The sequence below is a fragment of the Carassius carassius genome, chromosome 18, assembly GCF_963082965.1.
Source record: "Carassius carassius chromosome 18, fCarCar2.1, whole genome shotgun sequence".
Classification (NCBI taxonomy): Eukaryota; Metazoa; Chordata; class Actinopteri; order Cypriniformes; family Cyprinidae; genus Carassius; species Carassius carassius.
The window spans coordinates 20,332,708-20,360,042 of record NC_081772.1 but is presented as its reverse complement, the minus strand read 5'-3'; the positions used below and the strand labels follow the sequence as shown (position 1 = coordinate 20,360,042).

At 37.8% G+C, this 27,335-nt stretch overlaps 2 protein-coding genes across 3 annotated transcripts; both read right to left on the bottom strand.

The window, feature by feature from the left end:
* Positions 1–62: 62 nt before the first annotated feature.
* LOC132092640 (myocilin-like) lies at positions 63–5,498 on the bottom strand. Its single transcript, XM_059498960.1, has 4 exons — positions 4,620–5,498; positions 1,680–1,745; positions 1,352–1,450; positions 63–1,029 (listed from the first exon to the last, which is right to left on the bottom strand). Exons 1-4 carry the CDS (start codon positions 5,095–5,097, stop codon positions 242–244), a joined length of 1,431 nt encoding a protein of 476 aa, XP_059354943.1. The 5' UTR covers positions 5,098–5,498; the 3' UTR covers positions 63–241.
* Positions 5,499–10,194: 4,696 nt separating this feature from the next.
* Positions 10,195–24,811, bottom strand: LOC132092639 (vesicle-associated membrane protein 4-like). 2 transcript variants are annotated; one of them, XM_059498958.1, is made up of 9 exons: positions 24,654–24,808; positions 20,911–21,042; positions 19,054–19,155; positions 16,423–16,469; positions 16,229–16,279; positions 14,234–14,334; positions 11,018–11,097; positions 10,724–10,775; positions 10,195–10,552 (listed from the first exon to the last, which is right to left on the bottom strand). In XM_059498958.1, exons 2-9 carry the CDS (start codon positions 20,911–20,913, stop codon positions 10,527–10,529), a joined length of 462 nt encoding a protein of 153 aa, XP_059354941.1. In that variant the 5' UTR covers positions 20,914–21,042; positions 24,654–24,808; the 3' UTR covers positions 10,195–10,526. The 2 variants fall into 2 exon arrangements, with proteins under 2 accessions (XP_059354941.1, XP_059354942.1); XM_059498959.1 differs by lacking the exon at positions 20,911–21,042 and having other exon boundaries at positions 24,654–24,811.
* Between the last annotated feature and the right edge of the window lie 2,524 nt (positions 24,812–27,335).

The window sequence follows — 27,335 nt, the reverse complement described above, 5'->3', positions numbered from 1 at the left end:
TATATATATATATATATATATATATATATATATATATATATATATATATATAATATACCTACTGCAGGTGCTATGATTGTTATCAGAATTATTATAGTTGATTCTTGTCCAGTTGTCTATGAGTGTCTTTGAATTACAGTAAATCCAACAATAGCAGTCCCTCTGGATGTTAAAATATTAAAACATTACAAAATGCATATATAAGCTGGGTGAGATGGAAATGTATGCAGATTCCTTCACTTTACTCCTGCTTGCCTAGTCTCACATTATAAGTTACCATGTAATAGTTATCCCAAGCATATAGCTTTCTCTGTGTTGGGTTATAGTCTACCATGCTGTTGTAGCGATGGCGGTTTTTGAATGGCACTGAGATTGTTTTACCCTGGCTGGTTGCAGTGTCATACATGTAATTTATGGTGGTGTTTAGTGAGGTGTAACTAGCTACTGTGTACATCTTGCCACAGATCATAAAAGCATTCGCCACGGATGTCTTGCGGATTTTAGTCTCCCAGGTGCCCTTCACCTCCAGGTTTTCAGGGTCCAGCTGGGAGATCATAATAGCACCCTTGGCTTTGCTGGTGCTGTATATGGCCCATAGACCATTCTCATCTACTGCTAGGTCAATGTCTGTGTAGCCACCCCAGGAATAAGGGAACTGACCATGAAAGCCAGCATGGGGAAGATCACGGCGGGCAGCAATGTTCTCTGAGAGTAGATCGTATCTTAGAAGGATGCGGCTGAGCTTCTGTTGGTAGTACAAGGAGCCTCTGTACATTGTGGCACCTGTGCTCTCCATAGATTCTGGCAAGAGGAGGACTTTTGTGGGAAAGCCCCGTGACAGCTGGTCCATGTTTTCATACCCGAAGAGTTGACGCACTTCAGACCCTATGGCATCAATGCGCCATACCATCTCTGTATTATAAGGTTCTTTAGCTTCTGGGTCTTGCATCCAGACACCATATTTACCAGCAATGGTTTCAGCCTTGCGGTGCACCTTAGGCTCCTGGACCCACACCAGATCACCACAGCCTGAGAAATCAAGAGATTGGTACAATTGTTGGAAAACCAAATGGTTTTGAGGAAACATACATTTCAGATTGCACCTGGAGCCAGTGACATGTTTAAAGGAGACCCCGTTGAACCAAACGCCGTTAAATATGGTGGAAGAGAGGACACCTTGTCCTACCATTCCTTTGAGTTTAAAAGATTAGAAGCATAACTTACCCTTTCCTAAAATACCCTGTAAGAGAGAGGTACTAGGGGAAGGACAGCATGCTTTGACAGTGTCGGAAGACATTTACTAGATTTGTCACTTTTGAGTGAAAGTCTAGAGTTAGGGTGTGATTCTCACCTGAGATGTCTGCTGGACCTTCCAGATTTGGGGCAGATACCTCAGTGACTACAGCCGTCATCTCCTGGTATCCAGGATTCTCTAGATGCCTTTTAGAATCTAGGAGAGGATGAGGACAGAAGTTCACATAGTCAGATTGAGACATGCATGTGTTGTGGTCTACATTTGACAAGCCTTCACTAGTGACCATGACACTGCAGTCAGAATATCAAAGAACTCTTCATTGGAAGACCAATTTCATTGTGCAGCATGGAAGTGGATTCATCTATTATAATGGTGGAGGTTGTTCTCTGCTAGTGTAAACATACCCTTTTTACACCATACATACCTCTTAAACTGCTTTTGTCTCCTTGTGTATTCACAGGCCTTGATACCAGGTGGGAGAGTGCAGGTACTAAAAGGCAAAGACACATGATGCCGTTATGGTCTAGGGATGTTTACGGTCCCTTAATTGCAATCTATAGTAACCAGATAATGTTGAATATAGATGGTCAAAAAGAGATAATCGACTCTCAACTGAAATCCACTGGTATCCCAGAGAAATCGAAACAAGTTGAGTAGGGAGGGCTTGGAATTGATCTCGAGTTGCATAAGAGAGGTATGTTACAAGGTTTTGGGGGGCTGGCAGCTCTACAGTCAGGAATCTAACAGAAGGAAATAAACAGCCCTGAGTAGATTCCCAGCTGTCCCAGAGCCTGAAAGACTCCAGACCTCCCATCACACATCCGAAACTCAGATGTGCACAGCAGGGTGCGCATTCACACACCCTGGTTAGTAACCTCAGACAAAAGCAAAGTAGATTTTTAAAGCCAACGTGTGTTCTTTTCTGATGTAAATATACCAAACAGTGGAAAATGTTTGAGAAAACCTTGTTGGAAATGTGTATATAGTTTTGTTTGGTTCCACTAAAAGTGCAGAAAGGACCTGAACAGCTTGCATTATCCCTACTCCCTTCATTTTATTGCCCAAGGACTAAATGACTTCTGTTAAGCCCCGTGACAAACTATGGTAGCACATTATCATTGTCTGATCATATGCTAACATGTTTACAGGCTTTTATAATGTTACACTTTAAAGCATGAACGTCTGGAAGCTGACTTTGATTGACTGCTGTGACGAGTTAAAAAGGACCGTTGCTCCTGCCGATGATTACCTGCTCAGACCTGCAGTGGGAGAGTATGTAGTTACTGTCCTTTATCCCTATAATCAACACATGCTCATGGACACAGGATCTATGCATCACTACTAGACAACAGAAGCATGTCATTCCCAAGGTTTGTTTGCAGGTGTTTGTGCTTATCTGTATAACGTGCCTAATGTTTCCCGGAGAGATCAAGCAGATCTTCATGAAACCCTCTGGACCAGCTTGTAGCGTGTTGCAGGCTAATTTATTTGCCAGAGTCTTCCCATCTAACATCTTGAAGACTTTTTCTTCAGAGTTTTTATTTTTTATTTTTTTATTGTTTGAATGCTTTTAGGTTTTGCAACTAAATTCCTTTCACTTAAAACTTCTGAGTGAAGATTTCCAAAACAGTTCAATCTCCAGAGGCAAGACATCAAGATCACACATTTATATGTTCATACTCGATGAGGTGACACCTACAACATCCAGGGTTCCTGATCTTTTTTTTTTTTTTTTTATTGCAAGGACTGTTTGCATGTATTTTCACTGCTCAGTCATTTTTCCATATTAAAATGTTTTACACTGAAATAAACAGTACAACTTTCACAATGTACATTCACACTAGATAAATATTGCAGTCATCAGTACCCTAATACTAAATTAAAATGTGCATTTCTACATTGGTGTCTGTGCCTATAAATCTTTGCCTTTGCATGACGCTACATTCAGGCTGCGAGGTGTCCGGTCAAGATGACTGCCAACAGCCAGAGCAACATAAGTATTGAGGGCACCTTTACACCTTGCTATTATCCAATGTAAATAAAGCTTTTATACTTACTGATAATTTACTGTTTGTTCAGCCCCTTTCTGAGAGTGTACATTTGCACTGGAGGATATTTAGGGTGCTAAAGGGACGTGCAAGACAGATGGCCTGTTTTCCATTTTCCCCAGAGGGTCTCCACAGTCCATTGCTTCTGTATTCTGTCTTATTAAACTGTCTTTATATTTATTATTATTACTTTATTTACTTTTTTATTTTCATGGTTTTTTATGTATTTAGTTTTTAGTTGATGTATGGTGCAGATGTGAGGAGCTGTGGTGTTGATCACCGTTGTCAATGTGAAAAGCAGAACAGATGTCAGATATGGCAGAACATGGAAAAAGAAGCTGGTGGGGAGAATATAACTGTGGTATCCCATTTATATCATTCTATAGTACAGAATAACAACTTGGTTGCTTGCTTAAATGCTATTTTTGTTTAAAGAATATGTCAGTAAAGTTGAACACTTAGACTAACAACCCCAGTAGGGATAAGTTACCCCTGACCCCCAACCCTCCTCATGCAGCATCCGTCAGCGGTCTGCTGGGAACAGAGTTTACTGCTGAGTATTAGCACAGTACTTATGTTTTACTGCTTCAGTAGCTTGCCCTCAACACCTTCATGTCTCTCTCAGTCTCTCGTTTCTGATGCCCTGCTCTTACAATGACAGGGGGTCACTTAGTTCAACTCTGCTCTATCTGTACTGTTCCCTCCTGCTTTGAAATGAACACAATGACCTGCTCACCCATACCACCCGAAATATGACTCGCACTTCCAGGTAGGTATAACTATGGAAAAGTACACAGTCTTTTCTGTGGTACCAGTGACTCTAGCATGACATTTTGCTTGCACCCTTGCCTTCCCAGACACCACATCTGTTTACTTGTAACGACTCTTGTTGTTTTAAACATTTTAGTGACCCACAAAAGTTAGATTATTAGTTATATTACAAAAATACGTTCCATCATTACCAGTATTGGAGTGTATATTGACAAAACAAAAAATAGGTATTGGAAATCTTTCACACTTTGTCCGAATTTAAATCCTTTGGGTACGACAGATTGTCAAAGGGATACCTCTGTACCTTAGTTTCCCCTAAAAAATAAATTTTTAGCATCTTCGAGTAATACTATGTACCCTTAAGTTACATGAAATAAGTACTGAAATAAGACACAAAAGGGGTACTGTCCCATGACAAGTTGTTGTACTTATTTTGTACAAATTTAGTTAATTTTTTTTCAAGGAATGCACATCAGAGATATATAAGGTAGTGCCTAACCAAAATACAATTTGGGTATTGTAATTGCTTGGTTGTCATTACTCACCTGATCCTGTTCTGAAGCTGTTGTCAATTTGCGGCACTCTTAGAGGAGGTTGTTGCATGCAGGGTCTGCTCTTCAGCCTCTCAGTTTCCTGGCGGAGCTCTTCCATCCTCTGCTGCAGGTCCTGAACCTGTCTGTCCAGTCTTTGCTTCTCTCTCTGGAGCTGGGCTTTCTCCCCCATCACCTGTTTGTATGCATCCTGGACGCCTGACTGAGATCCAGAGCCCTGTGATGACCATGACAAGGTGTCCCCTCCTACAAGACGGGCAACCATTGCCTCTAGCAGCCCCAGGCGAGATTTCAGGGACTCCATCTCGGGACTTGAACCTGGTGATGGACAACTGGCCTCTGTAGGACTGTCCACCGTGAAGGTATACTGGCAACGACCACTGCCAGCATCCGCCTGGCGAAAACTAGTGCTGCTTTGAGATTGGGTGCCCATCAGCAGGCAGGAAGCCCACAACACAGCCAAAAACCACATGTTGAGGTGGACCACAGATACCTGGAAACTTCTTTCTGTCTTTATCTGATGCTCTACCTCCAGGGAGAAGGTTTACGCAGATGTGAATCTACTCTTTTTGTGGATCACTTGTCTACCTTGTCCTCTTTAGCTCTGGCACTAATCTGTTCTTTCCCCTTTACCTTATAAAGCGTAACCCGAGCCGCTCACTTCTCAGGCATTCCACTAATGACCTCTCACCTGAACCTATTCAATCTTCCTTTCCCACTGACTTTCTCTCAGCTGGGTAAAGGGTTGCCTTTGAGGGGCTGAGTGGAGCGTCTCACTTTGATTGGTGGTTGCTGTCTCACTTTGATGTCTGTGATCCCACAGTTTGTGTCTTCAGGTTTGGAGGCAGTTTCTCTGAGTCCAGGCACATTACGCTGGGACTTATTTATACAGTCAGGGAGGAAAGGGAGGGAGGGAAGGGGTGAAAGACTCAAAGAGGGACGGAAGAAAAGGAGGGATGCTGTGTGCTTCAGGGATTGCCCCAACAAAAAGATCTTTTCAGAGATCTATCTTTCCGCCTCCTCTTGGAGGGCATATCGAAGCATGTGTGGGTTGGTTTGTGTGCTGTTTGTTTTGCTTGTGTGCAGGAATGCAAGGGCGACCACAAGTGAACAAGGGGGTTTTTGTTCAAGTTGTTTGTTTGCGCAAGCATTTTCCCACTGGGTATTGTAGTGATTACCTATGTAATGTTCCTAACAAACTAGCATGTGTGTGTGTGTACTACTGGGGGAGTGCATACCTTTCTGCTGCTTTCTAATTTGGGTGTCGCGGTGTATGTGGACCTATCGGTTTGCTGCTGGTAATTTACAGTCAGGGATCTCGCTATGGGGAACCCAAGACAGGCTGCTAAGATGGGGTAAATTTAGATGGAGTTACCCCTACCGGACAGCCCATGGGGGAGGTCTGCAGTGTTGGTTTACGTGTGGTGTTTAGCTAAAGGGGTCAGAACGTGACGTGTGTGAAATGTAACATACTTATTGATGGCATTTGTAACAGTTTAATGTAACACGAATAACAGAATCAACATGCTCCCTTTCCCATTTCTCGTTCTGCCACCAACCTTCACAATCCCTTGATTTTTTGTTTACTTTTTCTCATCTACTTATGACATCCTACTGCAATTTTCACCCATATTCCCTTCACAGTTCATCACCTCTTTCTCTCAATAAGTCTGTCACTTGTTGTATTTGTTATTTTACTCCGTAAACATTGGCTTATAACAACTTCACACTATAATATGGCCCAGATGACTCAGGACTGGAATCTGTCTTTATGGTGGCCATTTGTTTTGTTTTGTTTTTTGTTTGTATGAGATCTGTATTTCTTGCCCAGCTAAGTCTTCCATGAAATTTACTAATACAAATACCTTACTGGTACACACTCTTCCTCGTCTCTTACTTAACAATCCTGAGACCCTTTGTCTTGTTTTCATTAGTGTATGCAGGTGAAGGGTTAAACGATGAATAGGTATAAATGTATTGTACATTGTATACCTCTTTATGCAAAACAGTAAAGGTAGCACCTGAACAATGAGCATTACTGATCAATTAAAACATGAATCTAGTTTAGCATGTACTGTATATGACGACATATGCATATTCCAATATAGCATTACAGGAGATAAATGTAAATGTTTGCTAATATATGGTTAACTGTATGACTGTAAAGTTACTGACAACTAACAAGTACACACCTTCTCAAACCTTCCCAAAACTTGTTGATGTCCCAAAAATGTATTTTTTTACGACTACCTTCACTTTTCAGAGCAATTTTCAATGACTTGTAAACAAAGTGGTATGAAGTTGATTTTTAGTAATTGTCAGTTCACCTTAAGTTCATACAGGTGACCTGGCAGAGTAGTTAATTGCATAGAATATGTAACATATTCTTGAAAATGTTATATTCTTGATGCTGAAGATCTGTTGTTTTATAATCTGTTTTTATAACTTGTTTTTGTGAAAAGTGCTTGAAAAGTGCACCTTTAGGTCCTAAAAATAAATGCCAATCTGTTTAATATTTTGCACTATAATGTTCATCAATCTTAAATGAGGCTAAATGACATCAATCTTAAGTGAGGCTGGAAGTTTTAACATATTTTCAACACCTTTGCTTGCAACCTTCTGGCCATTCTTCAGGACAACCATCAGCGCGCTCAGCTTTGACCTTGCAGGCTTCATTTCATCTATCATCACATCAGATTTATGGGAGATTGCAGAATACAGACATTTACCAGAAACACTTTGTATTTACCATATCATGCCCAACTAAATCCCTTATGTCAAATCTGTCAGTAAGACACTGACAATGAAGGATGCTGCAGAATTAAAGCTTACATTCCTTCAGCCAAGTCTTTCCACCTGTCCAGTTAATATCTGCAGTCCCACTTATGTCTTTTACAAACTCCATACAGACATAGATTTCTGGATTTATGATATCTGTCTCGAGTACAAAACATATAACAATGGCCTTTTGTTTGTGAGTATTGAAGAGATTTCCAGTAAGTTCAGAATTGTTGACCTGCAACAAATTTTCAATAGCATTTATTGACTGCAACTATGTTACATACTTATATATTTCTCTCCATTCAAATGCATGTACCGTTCTCGCAAAAGTCTGAAACAACATCCAAAAATGACTTTATAATGTCTGTTTAATGTTTGTGAAGGCTCAAAGCTGGTTTGAATGGGATGCGCGCACACACACACACACACAATTAAGGAATCTTGCCTGAGGAGTAAATGGAAGAAACTTTGTTATAACTAATGAAGAGTTATTACTTGTACTGAACTTTTATTTTCTGATATATTACGACTTCACTGGAAGCCACACAAGGATGGGGAATTATGGGAAATAAAAGGAATGCAGAAGCTTGGATACTGGATGCTTATTGAGATTTCATCTAACCTTCTACTACAGTATTTTTGGCCTGTTTCTGTCCAACTGTGGCCAGTACAGATGGAGTGAAGCCTTCTGCCATGAACACATGGAAACCAGAGTCCAGAGTACATGAGTGAGATGAGAAGAACAGACAAAATGCAGGAACAGAGGGATAAAAGGCTGAAAGAAGGTAATTCAGTTTGAGGAATGCAATACTTAAAGAGGAATGAAAACGGATATAAAGGAGTAAAACTCAGGAGCTGCTGTTTGAATCAGAAATTTAAGGTCTGACCAGGGAGTTCAACTTTAAAGAAAGAAATACAATACATCGTGCTATATTTGGAGATATAAAAAGGGAATTATGTTCCATATAGTGTATGAACCAAATGAACATATTCTAAAGCATCACCCTTGTCCGGAAAACACAAGTTAGGAACCTTTCTATGGAGCCCATAAATATTTCAATATTTATGGGCTCCATACTTCTCCCAAAAGGACTGGATTCTCCTGAGAAACTTTTGATATATGGATATATTGCTTTTCTTGTTGTAATCCTGTCATATCACGCCAGGATTGAAGACTCCTCAATTCCAACGCAACAAATCAGATCAGATGGCCCTTTAAAATCGCTTTATTTTAAACGCAAGATTATTTCACAGTCTCCCAATGGAAAGCCAATGCCGACTGACTTAGGGAATTGATATTTACAAATAAATATAACAAAACAACAACAACAAAAAGTCAAATAATCAGTAAAATAATATGGATTAAAACAAATGTACAGATGTGTTCAGGTCACCTTCAGCAACAGTCAACCAAATCATCATTGCACACAACGATTACATTACTGACCTATAACAAGCTGTTAAAATTACACCAGTGACCAGTGAAGATAACTAGAATTTTTACATTAACCATTTTACAAGCATGATAAACTGTTAAAAATGCTGATAGGAATTCCTTCATATCAAAATAACCAACTCAACACAATTAACCAGTCAATTAAAACTTTGTTGCCAAATATGCAAACATTACAGCTGGTAATAGCAGCAAATATTAAAGGCAGGGTAGGTAAAAAATTCATAAAAAACTTTTTTCAAATTTGTTTAAACTTTATTTATATATCAATACATAATTAAAATGTAAGTACTCTGAAAAAGAAAGTATAAAAATCGAGTGTCTGTAGACCTCTCACGACTGTTTTAAAGACAGCTCATTATTTCCATTCACTCCACCCCCTCCCTTCTGGGCTCCTTCCAAAGCCTCTACTACGGCTCGCTAAGTAATGTTATGTTAGCTATATTACGCAGCTACGTGCGCTAATGACACATGCTTCATGAAAAAAATAAACCAAAAAATACGATCAAAATACAAAAAGAAAGATTTACCTGTCCAGCAGAAATAAAGCCATCAAGGAGTCAGCCCCTTGAGTTCCCTCAGTTCTTGCCATCGCTGGAAAGCCATGCCGATATTAACTCGCGTTTTATTTCTTTGTTTATCCAAAGACTTTTTGTTCATTGCCTTTTCTTGTACTGTTACTGTCTTCCTTTTTTTGCTTGGTTTGCCTTCACTGACTGCATAGGCCGGTACTGTAAATTTTGCTTGCTGTTTCTCTGCCATTGTTTTGGTATTCCTAGGACTCCCCTGCCTCTTGAATTCCTCAAATCAAACGTGCGCGCGCAAGTGGGCAGGTCATGTGTGGCAAAAGGGTGGTTGCCATGGTTGCGAGAGAGTGACAGTCGCCTAAGCAATCCTATGTTTCGTCCCGAATGGAAATAATGAGCTGTGCTTAATACAGATTAAACGGTCTAGAGTCACTCGATTTTTATACTCTTTTTATCAGAGTACTTACATTTTAATTATGCATTGATATATATATAGAAAGTTTAAACAAATTTGGAAGAAAGTGCCTACCCTGCCTTTAAGTAACATTACTTGTTGCATTTCAGACTAACCTGAATTCTACCCATTGTTTTGCCCATGGTAAAACTTACAGGAGATATACAGATGATGACATCACGGCCATTTTACAGTGTGACATCATCAGGTTTCCTGTTTGGCCCCACCCACCTGAAAGTATTTCATAAACCTAGCGTTGTGGGAAATGGATCCAGTTTAATCGTTAAATGGCTCTAACGTCTAATTAACTACAAATAGGACATCGAAATACCAGGAATGCAGGGCAAAAAAAATTCTCCATGTTTCATTGTGTATAGTACATTTTTTATATTCTTAAGTCTTACTGGATGCATGTACAAGAAAAGAACCATTGTGTTTGTGCGCATACAAGAGATTGGTCTGCACCAGTGTTTGAGCCTTGATGAGAGCTTGATGTGTTTTGTCGCACACTCACAAATTAAATTCTGCCCCTGCTTGTTATGTTTCCAGATCCTGCCAAAATAGGCAAATACAGTGGGCAGCCCAACCCTATGCAGCGCTCCCTCTGGTACGGAGGAATGACAGCAGAAAGATGAGGGAGAGGAGGGAGGAAGAGTACATCATGCCTCTAACTTCCTTGCCAGAGACTAGCGATACCGCAAGATCACAGGAACTGTAAAAAAAAATAAAAATAAAATAATAATAATAATAAAAAAGGAGGGAAAAAAAGGTTGAAGGCAAAATCAGCATGAAACCAAATGGATTGTACTGACTGTTCTAAATTTTCCCCCTTTATATGGTTTAATTTTTGTAAGCATAAAGAAGTGTGTCTGGATCGACTTACTGATTATGATGAGGAGAAGGATGACAACCACCAGCGCTACAATCATTTTCATCTGGGGATAGAAGAGAAAACCAAAGGCAGAAATTATATAATGTACAATGTGGCTAAAGGCAAACCTTAAGGAAAATGAGCATCCGTAGTGTATGATAGTTGTCGACCGATATATCGACATGTTTTTCTGCTTGGCCGAAGTTTGAGGTTTTGTAGGTGTAACTCACCATAGAGTGATTTTACACAACAACCTTAACAACAAAAGCCCTTCAGATCTGGTAGACCATCAGGATGGAGGCTCACCTTCATGTCTTTCCACCACATCCTTCTGTGGAGATGCTTGGCTCTACTGCTGAATGCTGATGCATTGTCCGATAGGCTTTCTGAAAGTCATTTGACAAAAGAGGATCAGTAATAAGGTTGACTTCCATGCATGTTAATTATCTAACTATATACACTCCTAAACAACTGTGACTGTTTAATATAGATTGTATTAATCTCCCGGAGACGCTTGTTGACTTTCATAATACTGTTGTGGGATGTTAAGAGCTCTGCAACATGTGGGACCAACTAAAACACCTCCAGCCTCATTAGTGCAAGAACAAGAATCAATAAAGCTGAGATCATACCAGCTGCCATACAACAATTCCACAGAGGATGAATGTGTGTACACCCAGAAAGACACAAAGAACACAGGAGCAGATGGTTTCTTTGCATTTAGTAGGGCTGGGCAAAAAAAAAAAAATTGGTAGATTAATCGTTTTTTAAATGACGTCGTTTCGATACCGAGTCTCAAAAGCCATGAATAAATCTTTCCGGTATTTATTTCAGCACACATTTAAAACTAGATCTGATTAACGTGAATCTTACACTAAACAAAATTATAAATGCAACACTTTTGTTTTTGCCCCCATATTTAATGAGCTAAACTCAAAGATCTAAGACTTTTAATATGTACACAAAAGTCCTATTCCTCTCAAATATTGTTCACAAATCTGTCTAAATCTGTGTTAGTTGGCACTTCTCCTTTGCCGAGATAATTAATTTTTTTTTTATTTAAATTTAAATCCACCTCGCAGGTGTGGCGTATCAGGATGCTGATTAGACAGCATGATTATTGCACAGGTGTGTCAACAATAAAGGCCACTCTAAAATGTGCCGTTGGCATGCTGACTGCAGGAATGTCCACCAGAGCTGTTGCCCGTGAAATGAATGTTCATTTCTCTATCATAAGCCGTCTCCAAAGGCGTTTCAGAGAATTTGGCAGTACATCCAACTAGGGATGGGTATCGTTTACATTATATCGATAAATCACTGAATATAATAAAAAAATATCGAGAATCGAATCGAATCGAGAGCTTGCAAATCAAAATCGAATCAATTTGGGCATCTGAATCGATACTCAGCCCTAGCATTTAGCCTTCTCAAAATCTCGAATTCAATTCTTATGGATCAGTCTTTAGATTCACCTTTAGAACAAAGACAGTATTGCAGTCAACATGTGGAATACATTCTACTTTGGGAGTGACAATGTCTTCCAGATGTTGCACTATTAAACTACGTGTTCTCTATTTGCAAACAAAGCATTGCAATTTCAGCAAGGAAGCACAATGTGCAGTAGGTAAATGTACTAAACAAAGAGAATGTATTTGAGCTCAGAAGAGTCCTGTTTTGATTGTTATACTGACAACAACTGTAACATCATAATGTTACATTTCTGTAAGATCTGAATGTTTGAAAAGTTCGGAAGCAAACAGGGTTTTCTTTTCCAGTTTGATGCCATTCCAGTTTCATTTTAGTATAATTTATATTTTTTTATTTTAGTTTAAGTCATTTTATGTTATTTCTTTAAGAAATGTATTTTAATTTTATAATATATACTTATATATAAATACATTAATGAATGTTTTTAATGAATGAATTTTATAATAATACAAATATGTAACATTTTACCATATTTAGTGCAACACTTTTATTTGTTCCCCACAAAATAGTTTTTTCACTAAATGTTTGGATTTCTAAAATTATTGTGCACTGATTTTTCTAGAATAACTTTTGCTGCCGAATTATCCACTAACCTAGTTCATGATAATTTTTTGTCATAGATTATGAAAATGCATAGGCCTATATTTTTTTGTTTATTTTATTTTTCTTTATAATGAAGTAGTCTGTATCTGGTAGATTGTGAAAGAATGATTATCAGTTCCACACACAGAGATATATAAATTCTACATTTATTTAAATGGGGAAAAAAAACTTTACTGGTATCGGACTGGTATCTGTATCGGACAATGTCAAACCCTAGGTATAGGAATTAGTGATGTGTCGTTCTTGAACGATTCGTTCATTTTGAACGAATCTTTAATGTGACTCGGGAAGAACAAGTCGTCTCGGGAGATGATTCGTTCAGCCGCGCATGCGATTATTGTATTATTATATAGCCTAGTGTTTATTTACTGATAGACAGTCAAAAAGACAAATTAATCAATATTTTATTTATTACAGGGTTTTATTTATTTATAAAATAATAACACACCACAGATCCTGAAGAAACAGTAACAAAAACACAGTGACAGAAATGTCAGAAATAGCGTATGGGGCTGTCACGTGATTAATGAACGACTCAACCCGAAAGACTCATGAGATGAACGAATTAATTCTCTTTTTGGCTCGGACTGCATGGATTAGCGTATGGGTCTGTCACGTGATTAAGGAATGACTTGAACCCGAAGACTTGTCAGACAAGAGGTGAGGTGAGCTAATCACAGACTGAAGACCCAGGTGAAAAATGAATTAATCTTTTCTGTATCTTATAGCATTTTAGTTTTGTATTGTATGTAGTGTGATCAACGTTTGCGTAAGTAACACGTTACATTTTAATTACATTTTGCTAAAATGAACGAAATGAATGAAATGACTCGAAATAAGATTCGTTCATTTTGCTGAACGAGACTCAAAAGTCAGAGTCTGTAAAATGATCCGAACTTCCCATCACTAATAGGAATCGGTATCGGAGGCAAAAAGGGCAGATCGGAGCATCCCTAAAATGCTTACATTCAATTTTTTCAGCATTATTTAAACTAATGACAATGATTTTTAATAGTTCTTGACATTTCATACAAAAAGCTATATACAAAAAACAGGACCAGACATGTGGCTTTGTCACAAGGACACTATGCTGGAACATGCTTTAGCTCTTTGACTCCACTACTTAATGTTATGAGACTAGTAACTAATCTCAAATCAGCTTGAACAAAACCATTTGCAAAAGTCTTTTGCACACAGGTGGTTTATTTTTCACATCTGGACCTAATATGAGAAAAATACCACACCATCGTGTAGGACGTGGGACATTTTACCCACTAACCTGGCCAAAACTTAAACTTAAACAGTTTTTTAATTGCAGAAGATCTGCTTTTCAAAAACTGATCATTAATCATTTTTGTTGTGATTCCTATGAATCCAACCAAATCACAAAGTAGTTTAGGATTCATAGTGATCTGTCCATGTCCATCTTACCAGATTTATCCTGCAGCTCATCCAGCCGTTCCCCACGTTCAATTACTTTGGAGATGTTCTCCTGCATGACGTCAATGACTTCATCCACCTGAGACTGCACCCTGAAGGGCCATAGAGACAGAGAAGACACCATGAGAGGAACAAATCTGGTGTTTCCATTGATTCAGCAGAACATTTTTACAGCTTAGGAGCACATGTTTGAGTCTGTGATTTGAATATTTCTAAGAGAACCACTCGGGATTAAATAAGATAACATGATGTCTGCGATGTACTGACCCTGCAATGTCACGGGGAGGTGAGAACGTTTTGCTAGACGTAGTCTAGACACATCCAGATAGTATTAACTATTTGATCTCATAGATGTGACATGCAAAGGACAAACTAAATAGCGTGTGAGGTATTTAGCTGCTCTCATACAGTGGCACAAGGGATGGCATGGCTTTGGGACGCAGGTTACCCTGTGAATTAACTGAGAACAGGACGCGTTGACTTTTGCTTCTGTGCTTGGATACCTGCCTAGTACAGCACACCATGATCTGCGCCAATTCCAATCATGCACAGAGTCATGCACATGGGAGGGTACCTACCATGTGTGGTTCCCTTTCAGCTTCAAAAACCCACCGATACAAACAAGGTAACTGCAAGACTTCCAAGGAAAGGCAAGAAAACTTCACCTTCCAAGGTTTCCTATTAAATTCCATTGATTTTTTTATTCCACTCTGCAGTGCATGTTTACGTAAACCTGATGTTGTGTGGCTGCTTGCACTGGGCGAAGCTCTGCTGGGTTTCCTTTGGGAGAATTACTGCAGCATATTACTATGTAGCAAATTTCATAACAAAGAACAAAGAAAAGCTCACAGTCTGGCTACTACAGCTACGTCAGTACCCCGGGACAGAGATTTTTGAATATTAGGAGTAGCGGTTTACCTTGGCTGCAAATATTATCTGTCTCCACATTCCTAACCTGAGCCCATACTAGTATTTGGAAATTCATAATTGTTCACACTTGAAAACAGATTGTAAACCTAAGCCAACGATACATCAGACTGCACAGCTTGCTGAAAGCTATTGAGACCTATGTTTTTCACATGGCGGATAATAAATTGGTAAAAAAATAAAAATAAAAATCCTACTGATGCACATTAAGGAAGTACCCAGCCTGTATCAGGAGTGCAGAATATCATGCCCCTTTTTTGTTGTAGTCAAGACCAACTCAACTTCACAGTTGAGTTCAAGACCTTATTTCCATGGCCTTGGTCTTGGTGCTCAAGGCCAAATCCCAGACAACAGTTTTTTGGTCTTGGTCCTTTAGTCCATGTGCAAGACCATGTTTTCATAGTTTCAACCCTTTTCTGGTCTTAGTCTTGATTCAGACTCAACCCTTTTCTGGTCTCGGTCTTGATTCAGACTTGACACCCTTCTGGTCTCGGTCTTGATTCAGACTCGACACTCTTCTGGTCTTAGATTTAATTCAGACTCGACAATCTTCTGGTCTCGGTCTTGATTCAGTCTCGACCCTTTTCTGGTCTCAGTCTTGATTCAGTCTCAACCCTTTTCTGGTCTCAGTCTTGATTCAGACTCAACCCTTTTCTGGTCTCGGTCTTGATTTGGACTCGACCCACTTCTGGTCTAAGTCTTTACTCAGTCTCGACCCTATTTTGGGTCTCAGTCTTGACCCTCCTCTACTCCCTGCCTGTAGATTGTGATAGTCTTATAAGCATCAGTAAAATTTGTTTGTAGTTTTCATCAGTATTGTTTTGTAATGTATGAAAATTTCTTTCCATCAAAAGTGTGGTTATTAATTTAGTTACATTATAGCTGTATAGAAAAAAAATACTTTTGTGTAACAAAAAACAAATATATATATTTCTAGTAAATATATCAACACACAGTTATAAACAACAAATTTTGTGATGAGGAAAATGAAGATACTTGCAAGTAAACAAATTCAGCCAGCTGAAAAAAAATTATAAAATTCAACAAAAACATACATACTGTTTAATTTTGTCATTTTGGCCTCCAAATCTTGGTCCTGTTGGTCCTCTCCTGTAAAAAAACAACAACAAAAAAAGTCACCAAACAGACTGTCATAAACAGCTTTGCTAGGAAAGCTGCATGCAAACAAAAATTAATGATTAAAGACCTTTTTTTTTTTTTTTTGTCATGATTATGCAAAACCAAAGTCTTACAGGAAAAAGTCCTCCTCTTCATCCGAGTCTTCCTCTAGAAGGTTTCTCTGCAAGTTAAGAAGATGAGGGTGTCAGGGTGGTCAGAACTGGTGCAGGCTGGGTTTAATCTAGAATTCCTTCTGAACTGAGACCAGGTGTTTGACATAACAGTGACCAGACTGAGACTCATAAAGATCTTATTGTGAAGAATAAAGTCATCTGCCAGATGTGAAGGACAACAACACTTTGAAGGGCACAATGTGTGCACAGCGTGTGACGCAGTATTCCCCAGAATGGAATTCACCCTTTCAGAACACAAACTCCTAAAAGGAGACGCTGCTGATGCACAAGAGATTAACTCCATTTGATCTGCATTTGTACAATCTGATCTTTTAAAACAATGAATCACAGATCAGGAAGCATCTAGCTGCACTGCATTTAGTTTTGTTTTATTGTCTATTCTTGATCACATTTAACAAATGCCTCACAAGATCATTTCAACATCTCGATGACTATTGTTATATAACTCTCCCTAACTATATCCAGACCTGTGACACTCCTCTAAAATTCCATCTGGACAATTTCATGCTCATGTCAACCTTACCACGGAAAAATAAAATGTTTATCAAAAGAATAAAGAATGCTCAAATAAACTGAACATTTTACTGAATTAAAAAGCTGTACATTTAAAATTATTGTTTTTAACGAGGATGTTCAAATTGTGAACTTCAAGCTAATATCCATTTATAGCCAATGTTTTGAAAGGGAACATGCTTGTATGTAATGAAGCTCGATATCTACATCTAAAACGTATTATCCTACAGATTTAGTTAAATTACTGATTTATTACAAATGAGTCATTACAAAACTGATTAAAGAGAGTGATTTGTGACATACACAGACTATATGGACATCTTACTTATTTCTACACATACAATATGTTAAAAAATTAAATAAATACAGTTTATTTTTGCTGCCTAATAACTATGGGTAATTAATGAGCCTTACCAATGATTTAGAGTGCAAATTCTGGTACTTTCAAAGCATCTTAGTATTGTTTATCATTGTCATATATATGCTGCTGTTTTAGGAACTAACATTTATGGGTCTGGACTGTGTCTGCTGGGTTTTAGGACAATTCATATAAGGGATTCAGTTTACAGGAAACGAGTTCATGACTTTAGTTTTCATGTTGTGACTGCAAGTAACCCTGCAGCTGCTCATTTCCAATTGGCCCTTTACTAGGGAATATTTCAACACAAGTACCAGGTCTTTTCATGAGTCATGGTCAACAGTGTTACATAACGGCACGTGGAAAGCCACATTCAACTTCACACTATTACACATTCGAGTTCTCTCACTGTTCAAGCTTCGATGTGAGGCAAATTAGAAGAGACTTTTCTTTGGACGTGCTAATGTCTGAACCATCCAACAGTTTCTCCCAAACATAAACCAGTCAGGAGTGGTACCCAAGTGAAAAACATGAGGCTGTCATATTCTGGCATGGACCTGGCTTTTGACAATAATGTCTGGCAGGGTTTTAATGAGTCTCTAGGACTGAATGTTAATTATGAGATCGGTACTGACAGATTCTTAGTAAGCGCTCCGCTAGTTTATTACCCCCTGCGTGAGCTAATGCCCGTTACATTATGACATTAGTCTTCACTTTCAAATGGACTTTTCTGTTCTTTTCTGTTTACTGCCTGATTTTGTTATTCAAATAAAGATTTATTGTTAGAAGGGTTGCAATGCAATTTGACTCACACCACCACCATTCGAAAGGTTTTAAAAAGAAGTATCTCATGCTCACTAGAGACTGCATTTATTTGATTAAATACAGTAAAACAGTTATATTGTGAAATATATTTTTTTCAATTTTAAAAATTTTTTAACATCCAAAATTTAATTTATTCCGGTGATGGTAAAGCTGAATTTTAAGCTGCCATTACTCAAGTCTTCAGTGTAACATGATCCTTCATAAATTGCTGATTTGGTTCTCGGGAAACATTTCCTATTTTTACCAATGTTAAAGAGAGTTGAAATGCTGGAGTAAAAGTATCAATTTCTTGACAAAAATCAAATAAAAATCTAAATGATTTTACCCAATGGACAGTAATACAGGCAAAAACATCCATTAACCAACATTGAAGAAGAGAGCCCACGGCCTTCAAACTTTTATCATTGCAGCAGTGACTTATGAAAGGGCCAAAATCACTCTTTTTTCATTTAAAGAATCTAGTTTACATATGTCTGTTTATTTAAAATCATATTTATTTTAGTTTAGTTTTGTGTACAATTTCTTTTCCACCTCAGTTTATACACTGCTATTATGACGTATGGTTACTGCTTATCATTGTTAAGAACAAATTGCTCTCTAAAGGGTTGTACAACACAGGAGTTGAAATGTGGTGAACACTGCCGTTTTAGATGGGCTGTTATATAAAGGATATTTTTTGTGGTCTGCAGACACTAAGGAACATGAGGAGAGAGTGGTTTACTCTTCCTGTAAACAACATAAACAGATCATGGAGCACAATGGTGTTGTAAATGTGCAGAAAGATGCAAGTCTGGCTCAGCTAAGAGCATCTTTAACCCTCTCATCTCCATGTTATCATCACCTCCAGGTAATCTATATGGTAAGAAGTGACTTACCCGCTCACTGCGAATGGAACCAGTGACCTCCTCATCATTCAGATGCCGCTTAAATTTAGGGGGCATGCTGGGGTCGAGCTGCTCCTCCCTCTCTGGCTCCCTCTGCAGACAGACACAAAGATCTCTTAGATCCCTTTCTTCACCTATAATAAAATATTCCATCCCAAATAATATTTGACTGCAATATAGTCTGACTGTAACACACACACACACACACACACACACACATACATACATATCTGAAGCTTAAACTTCTCCTACATATGGAATAACAATGACAGGTTCATTAGTCTCAACTTTAGGCCATAAAAGCTGCACAACTTTTAAGTAAATCCAGCCATAATACAGACTTGGGGAGAGACCACCCCATTATATTTAACTTGTTTGGTCATGGGGATCACTCTAGACACACCAATTGTAATGTGCTGCTTGCAAACATCAAAGCAAGCAGTTAAAGACAAGCTCTAGTAATTGATGTTAGAGTCATAACTTTCCTCAATGCGTATTCGCTTTATATTCACAAAGCAGTTCATTTCTGGTTAAACCATTTCCCCGTTCTTTTTCAAATCCTTAGCCTATAGCTTTGAAGTTTACAACAGGTTTTTATCTTTAAACTACCAGACAAGCTTAAACTTCTCCAATATATAGAATAACAATGACAGATACAGACCCTCTAAAGTTCAGTTTCTCACACTGAGCACAAGAGAGCATAACTAGAATCACGACAGGTGATAGGAAAGTCTTTTTTTTTACTGTGGCTTGCCAGATTCTACCTTTCTACATAATGTAGATTCTACAAATCCATAATAATAACAACAATATTCAGAAAAGTCAAGAGTGTGAGTATAAATATAATGAGGCTGAAAAAGCGAAGTATTGAGTAGATCAGTTTTGTAGTCCAATTTAAGGCTGCAATACACTACACGACTTTTAAAACCTGAACAGATTTTAAAACACTGGGCATCATACACTTACCAACTTTGAAATAGTCAGAGGAAAAACGGGGGCATCATACACTAAACGAATGAGGATTACAACAAACTCAAGCCTTGTTGCAAAGAGACGTGTGACAAATGAAAACAATGTGTTCTAAAATCGACTAAAGAAATATCAAACATGTTTGAAATCCTTAGACCGGATGGAATCAAAGTCTGAAGCTGAAAAATGGAATTCTGTGACCATCATACACTACATGACTTTCCAGTGACATGACATCTGCAGAAAATTAGGGCAAAAAATAATGTAGTGTATTCCAGCCTTTTTTATTTTTTATGTAAAATATCAATTGCTCAAAAACTCAAGTGCAATTGCTGATGTATTTTATGTTCTATACTAAAAAGTGAAAATAGCTTGAGCTTTTCTTCAACACAGACCTTCTTTCAGGTATTTCACCAAAAACGTATAGCACATACGTTTATAAAAAAACAAAAACAAAAACACAGCCTATGGGACAATGGAACCGGAACTCATTTCTGGGTTTTAGGACTCATTCAGACCTCTATTTGATCACTACTTGAGCCAGGGCATTATAGAAGTGAATGCATTTGACTAATGCACTGAAGCAGTGTTGTCATGCTACTCTGATTAGGAAATACTGACTTGTAACTGGAAAAGCTACATGCTTTTAACAGCCGAGCTATTCTCACGCTACTGAAAAATATTATTAGGTTGAAGGTAAATCTTGTATTTTCTCTAAATAATTAATTAATAAATAATAATAATTAAAAAAAAAAAAAATTTAATTCTTGCTATTCTTGAGCAATATGATCTATTCTCTTCTTTAAAAGGCAAAACAAAGCTGTTTTCTTCCTCCACCCACTGGACAGCAGGCTCAAGCCAATCTCCATGTCCATGTACCATTGAGTCCACTGTCCTCTCTCTGAGACTGCTCTCTGCTTCTCTTGCTGGAAGAGCTGTCGGAAAACGGCTTCTCCTTTATCCAGGAGCACGGCAGAGCTTTCCAGAAAGCAGGAGAAGGGGAAAGAGGGGCTGGGGAGAGGGAACGAGAGTGGAGAAGAGAAGGACACACAGGGTTTGAGAGAAAGAGCATGAAAAGGTAAACAAAAGAAGAGAAAGAATCTAACCGTCATCCACTGAATCCGCTCAGATAGATTTACTTTTTTAACTTAAGTTCATTTCTGTGTAAGAACAATTAATTTTACCTAAAATTGTAGGTTAGCCATAGTAATAGTGTGGACCCAACCGCCAAACTCTTGACCGTTTTGTGTGAGCAACAGACTTTACATTTTCCTGTAATTTTTACTTCTTAAATTTCACTTGCATTTCCCAATATCTAACCGTGGTTAGGGCCCTATGATTTCAGCGATGCAGAAAACGCGGAGGGAATCGCGGAATCCAGTCATAAAAACAGAATTTACAGTTTAACGCGGAATGTCACGGAATTTGTCCAATTTTTAATTAATTAATCAAATGTAGGTCATTGCACTTACATCAAATCACGATATGGACTAATATCTGTAAATATTAAGCCGGAAAAGTATATTTTAATATGAATCCTGCATGTTATGCGTGTCTGTGTTAATAAATGGCGCAGAAGCGTGGCTTCGTTTATTACACACACGGAACCGTGAGCACATGAACAACATCTCCAGAACTGCTCTGAGAGTCACTTCATGAGCATTTGACCGTTTGATTTGAGTAAAACTAGCGTCATATCACATACACAGAACTGTAAAGGTATTCACGGTAACCCATCAAAATAAAAGTCTGGTTTAAATTAGGGATGCACCGAAAATTCGGCCACCGAAAATTTTCGGCCGAAAATGGCATTTTCGGTTTTCGGCCGATAGACATTCATCACCGAAACAATACGGCCGAAATGTTATGACAAACAAACCGCGACCTGCACGTGCACCTGCATAGCGCAGACCACGAGCTCCCCGCGACATTCACTTCACACCAGTGAGAACATTCTCTCTCTTCTTATTCCTTTATTCGCAGCACTAAAGCGTCTCCTAACAAAGAGATTAAGACGGACCACGAAGTGAAAACAAAGAAAAGTAGAGTCTGTTAGCACACGTCTCACTGAGATCTTTTCAGATCCTCTGCACTTCATCACGAATGTGCTTGATCCGCGTTATAAAGACCATTACTTGGATGTGGAAATAAGGCAGCGCGCACGAGAAACGATCCAGGCCGTGCTGGATGCGGAGATCCCGCGTGGAGACGGAGAAGCGCCAAGCGCAGGAGACTGAGATCAGAGCGCAAAAAAAAAGACTCGTGTCTGCACCAGATGAGGGGCATGCACCCTCGTTGTCTGATGTGTTCAGTGGAATTCTGCAAGAAAGTGCCCCAAATAATAATAATACGTTGGCTATTTTGTTCTTAGGCTACCATATATGTGACATTATATATATAGATACATTATATATATACATTATATATCAGATTGTAGCCATTTTTCTGCTAGATTTTCTGCTAGATTTCTGCTTTAATTTGATAAAAATGTTTATTTATGCCCTGGCCCTATTTAAATACACTCTCTCAAATATTTCTCAAATGTCAGGCAGATGACAAGCTCAACTGCTCAACAGCTAGATGGTTATCTGTCTGAAGTCCCCATCCCCAGAAGTGATAACAGTCTTGCCTATTGGAGAAGTAATGTACTTTCTAGTCCTACAGAGAAAAATTTAAAATGCACTTCACCTAAATGCACTTTGTTTTTATGAGAGAACAGTTCATTTTAAAACCTTTCTGCAGGCCAGTAGGCCTGTACATTATTATTTAATATACACATGAGTGGGATAAATTTTTTGTTTGAATTTTATTTTAATACTGTGCATTGTTGCAATGTGCTTAATAAATATTTGCATAATTTGTAATTATGTATTTTTATGTTTTTTTTTTTATAATTTATGTAATTGTAATTATCTTTGAAACTTTAATATTAATTTATGCAATTGCAATGTCTTAATTTTAGTAAAGTTAGTAAACGGTCATAGTAATAAATGCAATGGTACTAATAATTGGCATAATTTCTTTTGGTTTCGGTTTTCGGCCTTGGTTTTCTCTTTTTCGGTTTTCGGTTTCGGCCAAGAATTTTCATTTCGGTGCATCCCTAGTTTAAATTAAAGACAAGTATTTGCCAGAAATCTATTACTATTGTTCAGCAGAATGTACATAGCCTACTACTACTACTACTAAAAAGAAAAAAATATAATTTTTTAAGGAATAAACACACAAAATTTCTTCCATGTTTTATTTTTAGTAGTAAACCAAAAAATAAAGTTTGCTTAATTTTCAATAATTAAAAGATAAATTAAATGAATGGTTTATGCCTTCATTTGATAACCAGATATATGTAAATACATAACAGAATTTCCGAGGGGAAAAAAAACATTTCATAAGGATATTTTAAGAAAAAATTGAATAAATTAAGTTGTTTTCATGCATTTAAATAATCAGATATGCTAAAACACAGAATTTGGTAACAATAAACCATATGGTGAAGAAACAAATTTAATAATTCATAGGGCCCTAAACTTGTCATTTTGTTAAACTTTTAGTATTTTCAGCAAATACTGGCATTAATTTCAGCCTGTTTCTCACACAAAAACATTATTAGTATATAATATATTAAAGATGCATAATTTAAACAATATGGAAATGAACAGAAACTTTAAAAAGTGCAGTAATGCAATGATTGGACACAATGGACAGATGGCTGGAAGGAAGGATGAATGCATGGGAGCCCATTTTCAGGTGTATGACACGGAGTTAAGGCTGAGATGATAGTAAAGAAAACTGAAAGCAGTCTGGCCCTATAGTTGCCAATACAAACCATCAAACCCACAATGAACATTTTGATTGCGAAAGACTTCACAAGTGATCACGCTGATTAAACCCTAACATGCGTCACATCTTTATGGAAATGCTTCAAAATAATGGACAACTCACAAACAACACTAACAGGTTAGGCATCATTCCAGTGCCACTAAACGTTTTAGAAACACACAGGTAAGGGTACGGCTAACAGAAACACACAACAGGATTTACATCATTCAGGAAACAAGACACAGCCTTGACTTTCCATCAGCAACTGTGGATTAATCAAAGACTGATTGAATAACTGAGTCTAAACCCATGACACACATAATCACTGATCATAGAGACAATGAAACTGATAGACTCAACATTCACTCACTCGTGAGCAATGAAAGACACTGATCTGACAAGATTTTTTTAGTGTAGATCGCGCTATAATCTGATATATATATATATAAGTAAATATTTAACGTTAACTGACTTCATATTATCGCTCATTTCTAATAAACAGCTGATGTTTCTGTGAAGCACCTGCTAAACAGAGCCAGTCAATAAAATCATATAAACGTAAACACTCTGGCCCTATAGGGGCGTTAAAATATCGAAAGAAATTATAAGACATGGTTTTGGGAAAAACAAGAAGCATGAATCTAATAATGGTGTTTACATGAGGACTGGTGAAGGAATGGAAACGCTGAAGTGAAAACATAGAGAATGACAGCTAGCATGATTGCTAACACCGCTGGCTACTTCATTAACCCGACACACAAGCACGCGCACACGGGCCTCGAGAGACACATCCCCAGCCAGTCTACCTCAGAGATGCTGCTTTTGTCAATTCCCGTTTGGAAGAAGCGCGTTCGTGAGTTTATAATCGCGCTGACTGACTCTCTGATCCGACCCGGACGCGTCCTGAGTGATGGCTCTCGCTCGGCACTGAAGCGGAAGTCAGAACTGCTGGACGGATACTGTTTCCTGCAGACACATCACCATCACTATGCATCATCACCGTCATCGCCATCTTCATCCCCTTCTTCTAATAAAATATTAAACATTAAGAAAGCAAGGAGAACGACTTTAATATGTATTTATATTAATTTCTTCAGTCTAACTGATAAATAAATTAATATCTTACCCTTATGTTTTTTTTCTTCTTCTTTTTACTTTCTAGCTTTTCTTATTTCTCCATTGTTATATTTTTTACCAATCATTAACTTTTTATTATAATAATAATAATAATTATTATTATTATCTTCCTATAAAATGATAATAATGATAATGATAATAATAATAATAATAATAATAATAATAATAATAAAGCATCATCATCACCATCATCAAAAACAGCCCAGCTTTAGTCATAGAGTGATTACAAATCTAAAAGTTAATGCGTCATTAATTCAGATTTGATTACTAGAATGATTTCTAAAGAACAAAGTAATAGCTGCTGAAAATTCACCTTTCCATCACTGGAATTAATAATACATATATATATATATATATATATATATATATATATATATATATATGCTATACCTGTATAAAAGGCATATATTCTTGTATGCTGTTTAGCTTAATATCACAGGGTTGTTTTTATTTAGACTTTTTATTCAAGTTTAATTTGTATTTATTTACTCACTGAAATCCCCTGAAATTGATTAAACAAACCTTGAAAATAACCAAGGTCTTAAGAAGATTCATGGAACATTTGGAGCAATAAATTCAGATCATCCTGTCACACGAACAAGAAAAAAAAAGCAGAGTAATGCAACTCTTCAGACGAGAATGGTTCAGTTGGTTTTGAGGTATGATCTGTAAAACAGGCAGCTTTGAGAAATGTTTCACATGGGGATAGAAGGTACTTCGCAAAGTGAAGGGATTAGGTGAAGTGTCCCCAAAAAGGCCCTGGTTAAAGGTGCACACTTTTAGCACTTAATTCCCCTGTAAGGATACCCTTACAGACATAAAAGTGACATTTCTTTTGCATGTATATTTCGAGCACAAACCTGGTCTGGTCTATTTTTAACTGGACACCAGGTTGAGTGTGCAAAGCTCTGTGTACGCATATTGATTCTCTAAGACTTTTGTCAGTTGTTCCGTTTTCAGATTTCAAATTTCTGATTCAGAACTTTAACTTTCCCTCTTTAAAAAGACTCCACTGTCTCACTTTGCCGTGACCTTTGACCTTCAGGTTAATTTAATCTGCCTATGGGACACTTCAGTTCATAATTCAGATGGGTTACAAAGCCGTGCCCTCATACTTTGACTTTCTTTTATCCGGTTTAACCTCCTGATGATGGAGTGAACATCCAAACGAAAAGAAGCAATGGCTTGCATACATATCAGCAATTCACATATCAAGAAATATATTCCAAAATTCATGAATAAACTAATTTATGACCTTTGACCTTTCAAAAGACACTAAAAGGAAATATCTATCTGCCTGTTGATCCTATTGTTCATTCACTTTTTTGGTGCTGTTGGAAACTCAGAAGCGAAGACCAGGAGACTCTTGGGTAATCTTCAGCAGAATTCTTTATTGAGAATGCTCTGTGTGGCAGTGTAGTCATCAAAAGTCTAACTAGTCCTTAATACATTGTAGTTTATATACATTTCAAGGAGGGGGGATATATAGAGGTGAAGACAATTTAAACAAAGCATGCAAATGGAATCAGGAAAATGCCAGACACTGGCATTTTCCCAGCCTTGATCTCATCAGCATAACAGTGTCATTCAAATGCACAGGTGCTAATTCAGTCAGTCTTAAAAAGCCAAATGGCGAGGAAGAGTACAAAGACAAAAGGTCATTATAGGTGCTAATTCAATCAGTAAACCTGGGTTGCTTGATTTGATCATGTCAGAATGTTATCATCTTAATCTCAAAATGTAAAAACACAACGTACATACTATTACATTGGAACCTAGATTTAACATTTTATACATTTTTAATTCCACAGTCCTCCCATTGAGAGTTCTAATAACTCTCACATAAGCCCCATCCTGGGCCATAAATCCATTCTATGGCCTATGTTTCTTAACATAAGCCCCATCCTGCAGTCATAACTTGAAAAGGTTACAGGCACATATAACTTATTCTGTGTCTTATCCTAGATTTACTTGGGTGTAATAGTTCTTTTTAGAACCATGACTGTTGAAACATATGACATGGTTGTTAACATGTCGTGGAAACTACATGTTGACACAGAAAACCATGTAGCAAAAGAGTGGAAGTCCTGAAGTCCATGGTGTCCGAACAGCTGTGAAGTCTGTTTTCTGTAGTCCATTTCCCATGTTGATTCACTCAGATGACTCTTTGTCCTCATGAAGCTTGTTCATGGAAGTCTGAAGTGATGCTTTACACCAGGGTGTCACATATGGAAATGACTTCTCATGCACACATACCTGCAACACAAGAAAACAAAGAAACAGCAGACTAGCAGTATTCATGCATAGACATTTTTAGACTTCTGTAGATCGTATAGTGTTTTTCTCAACCT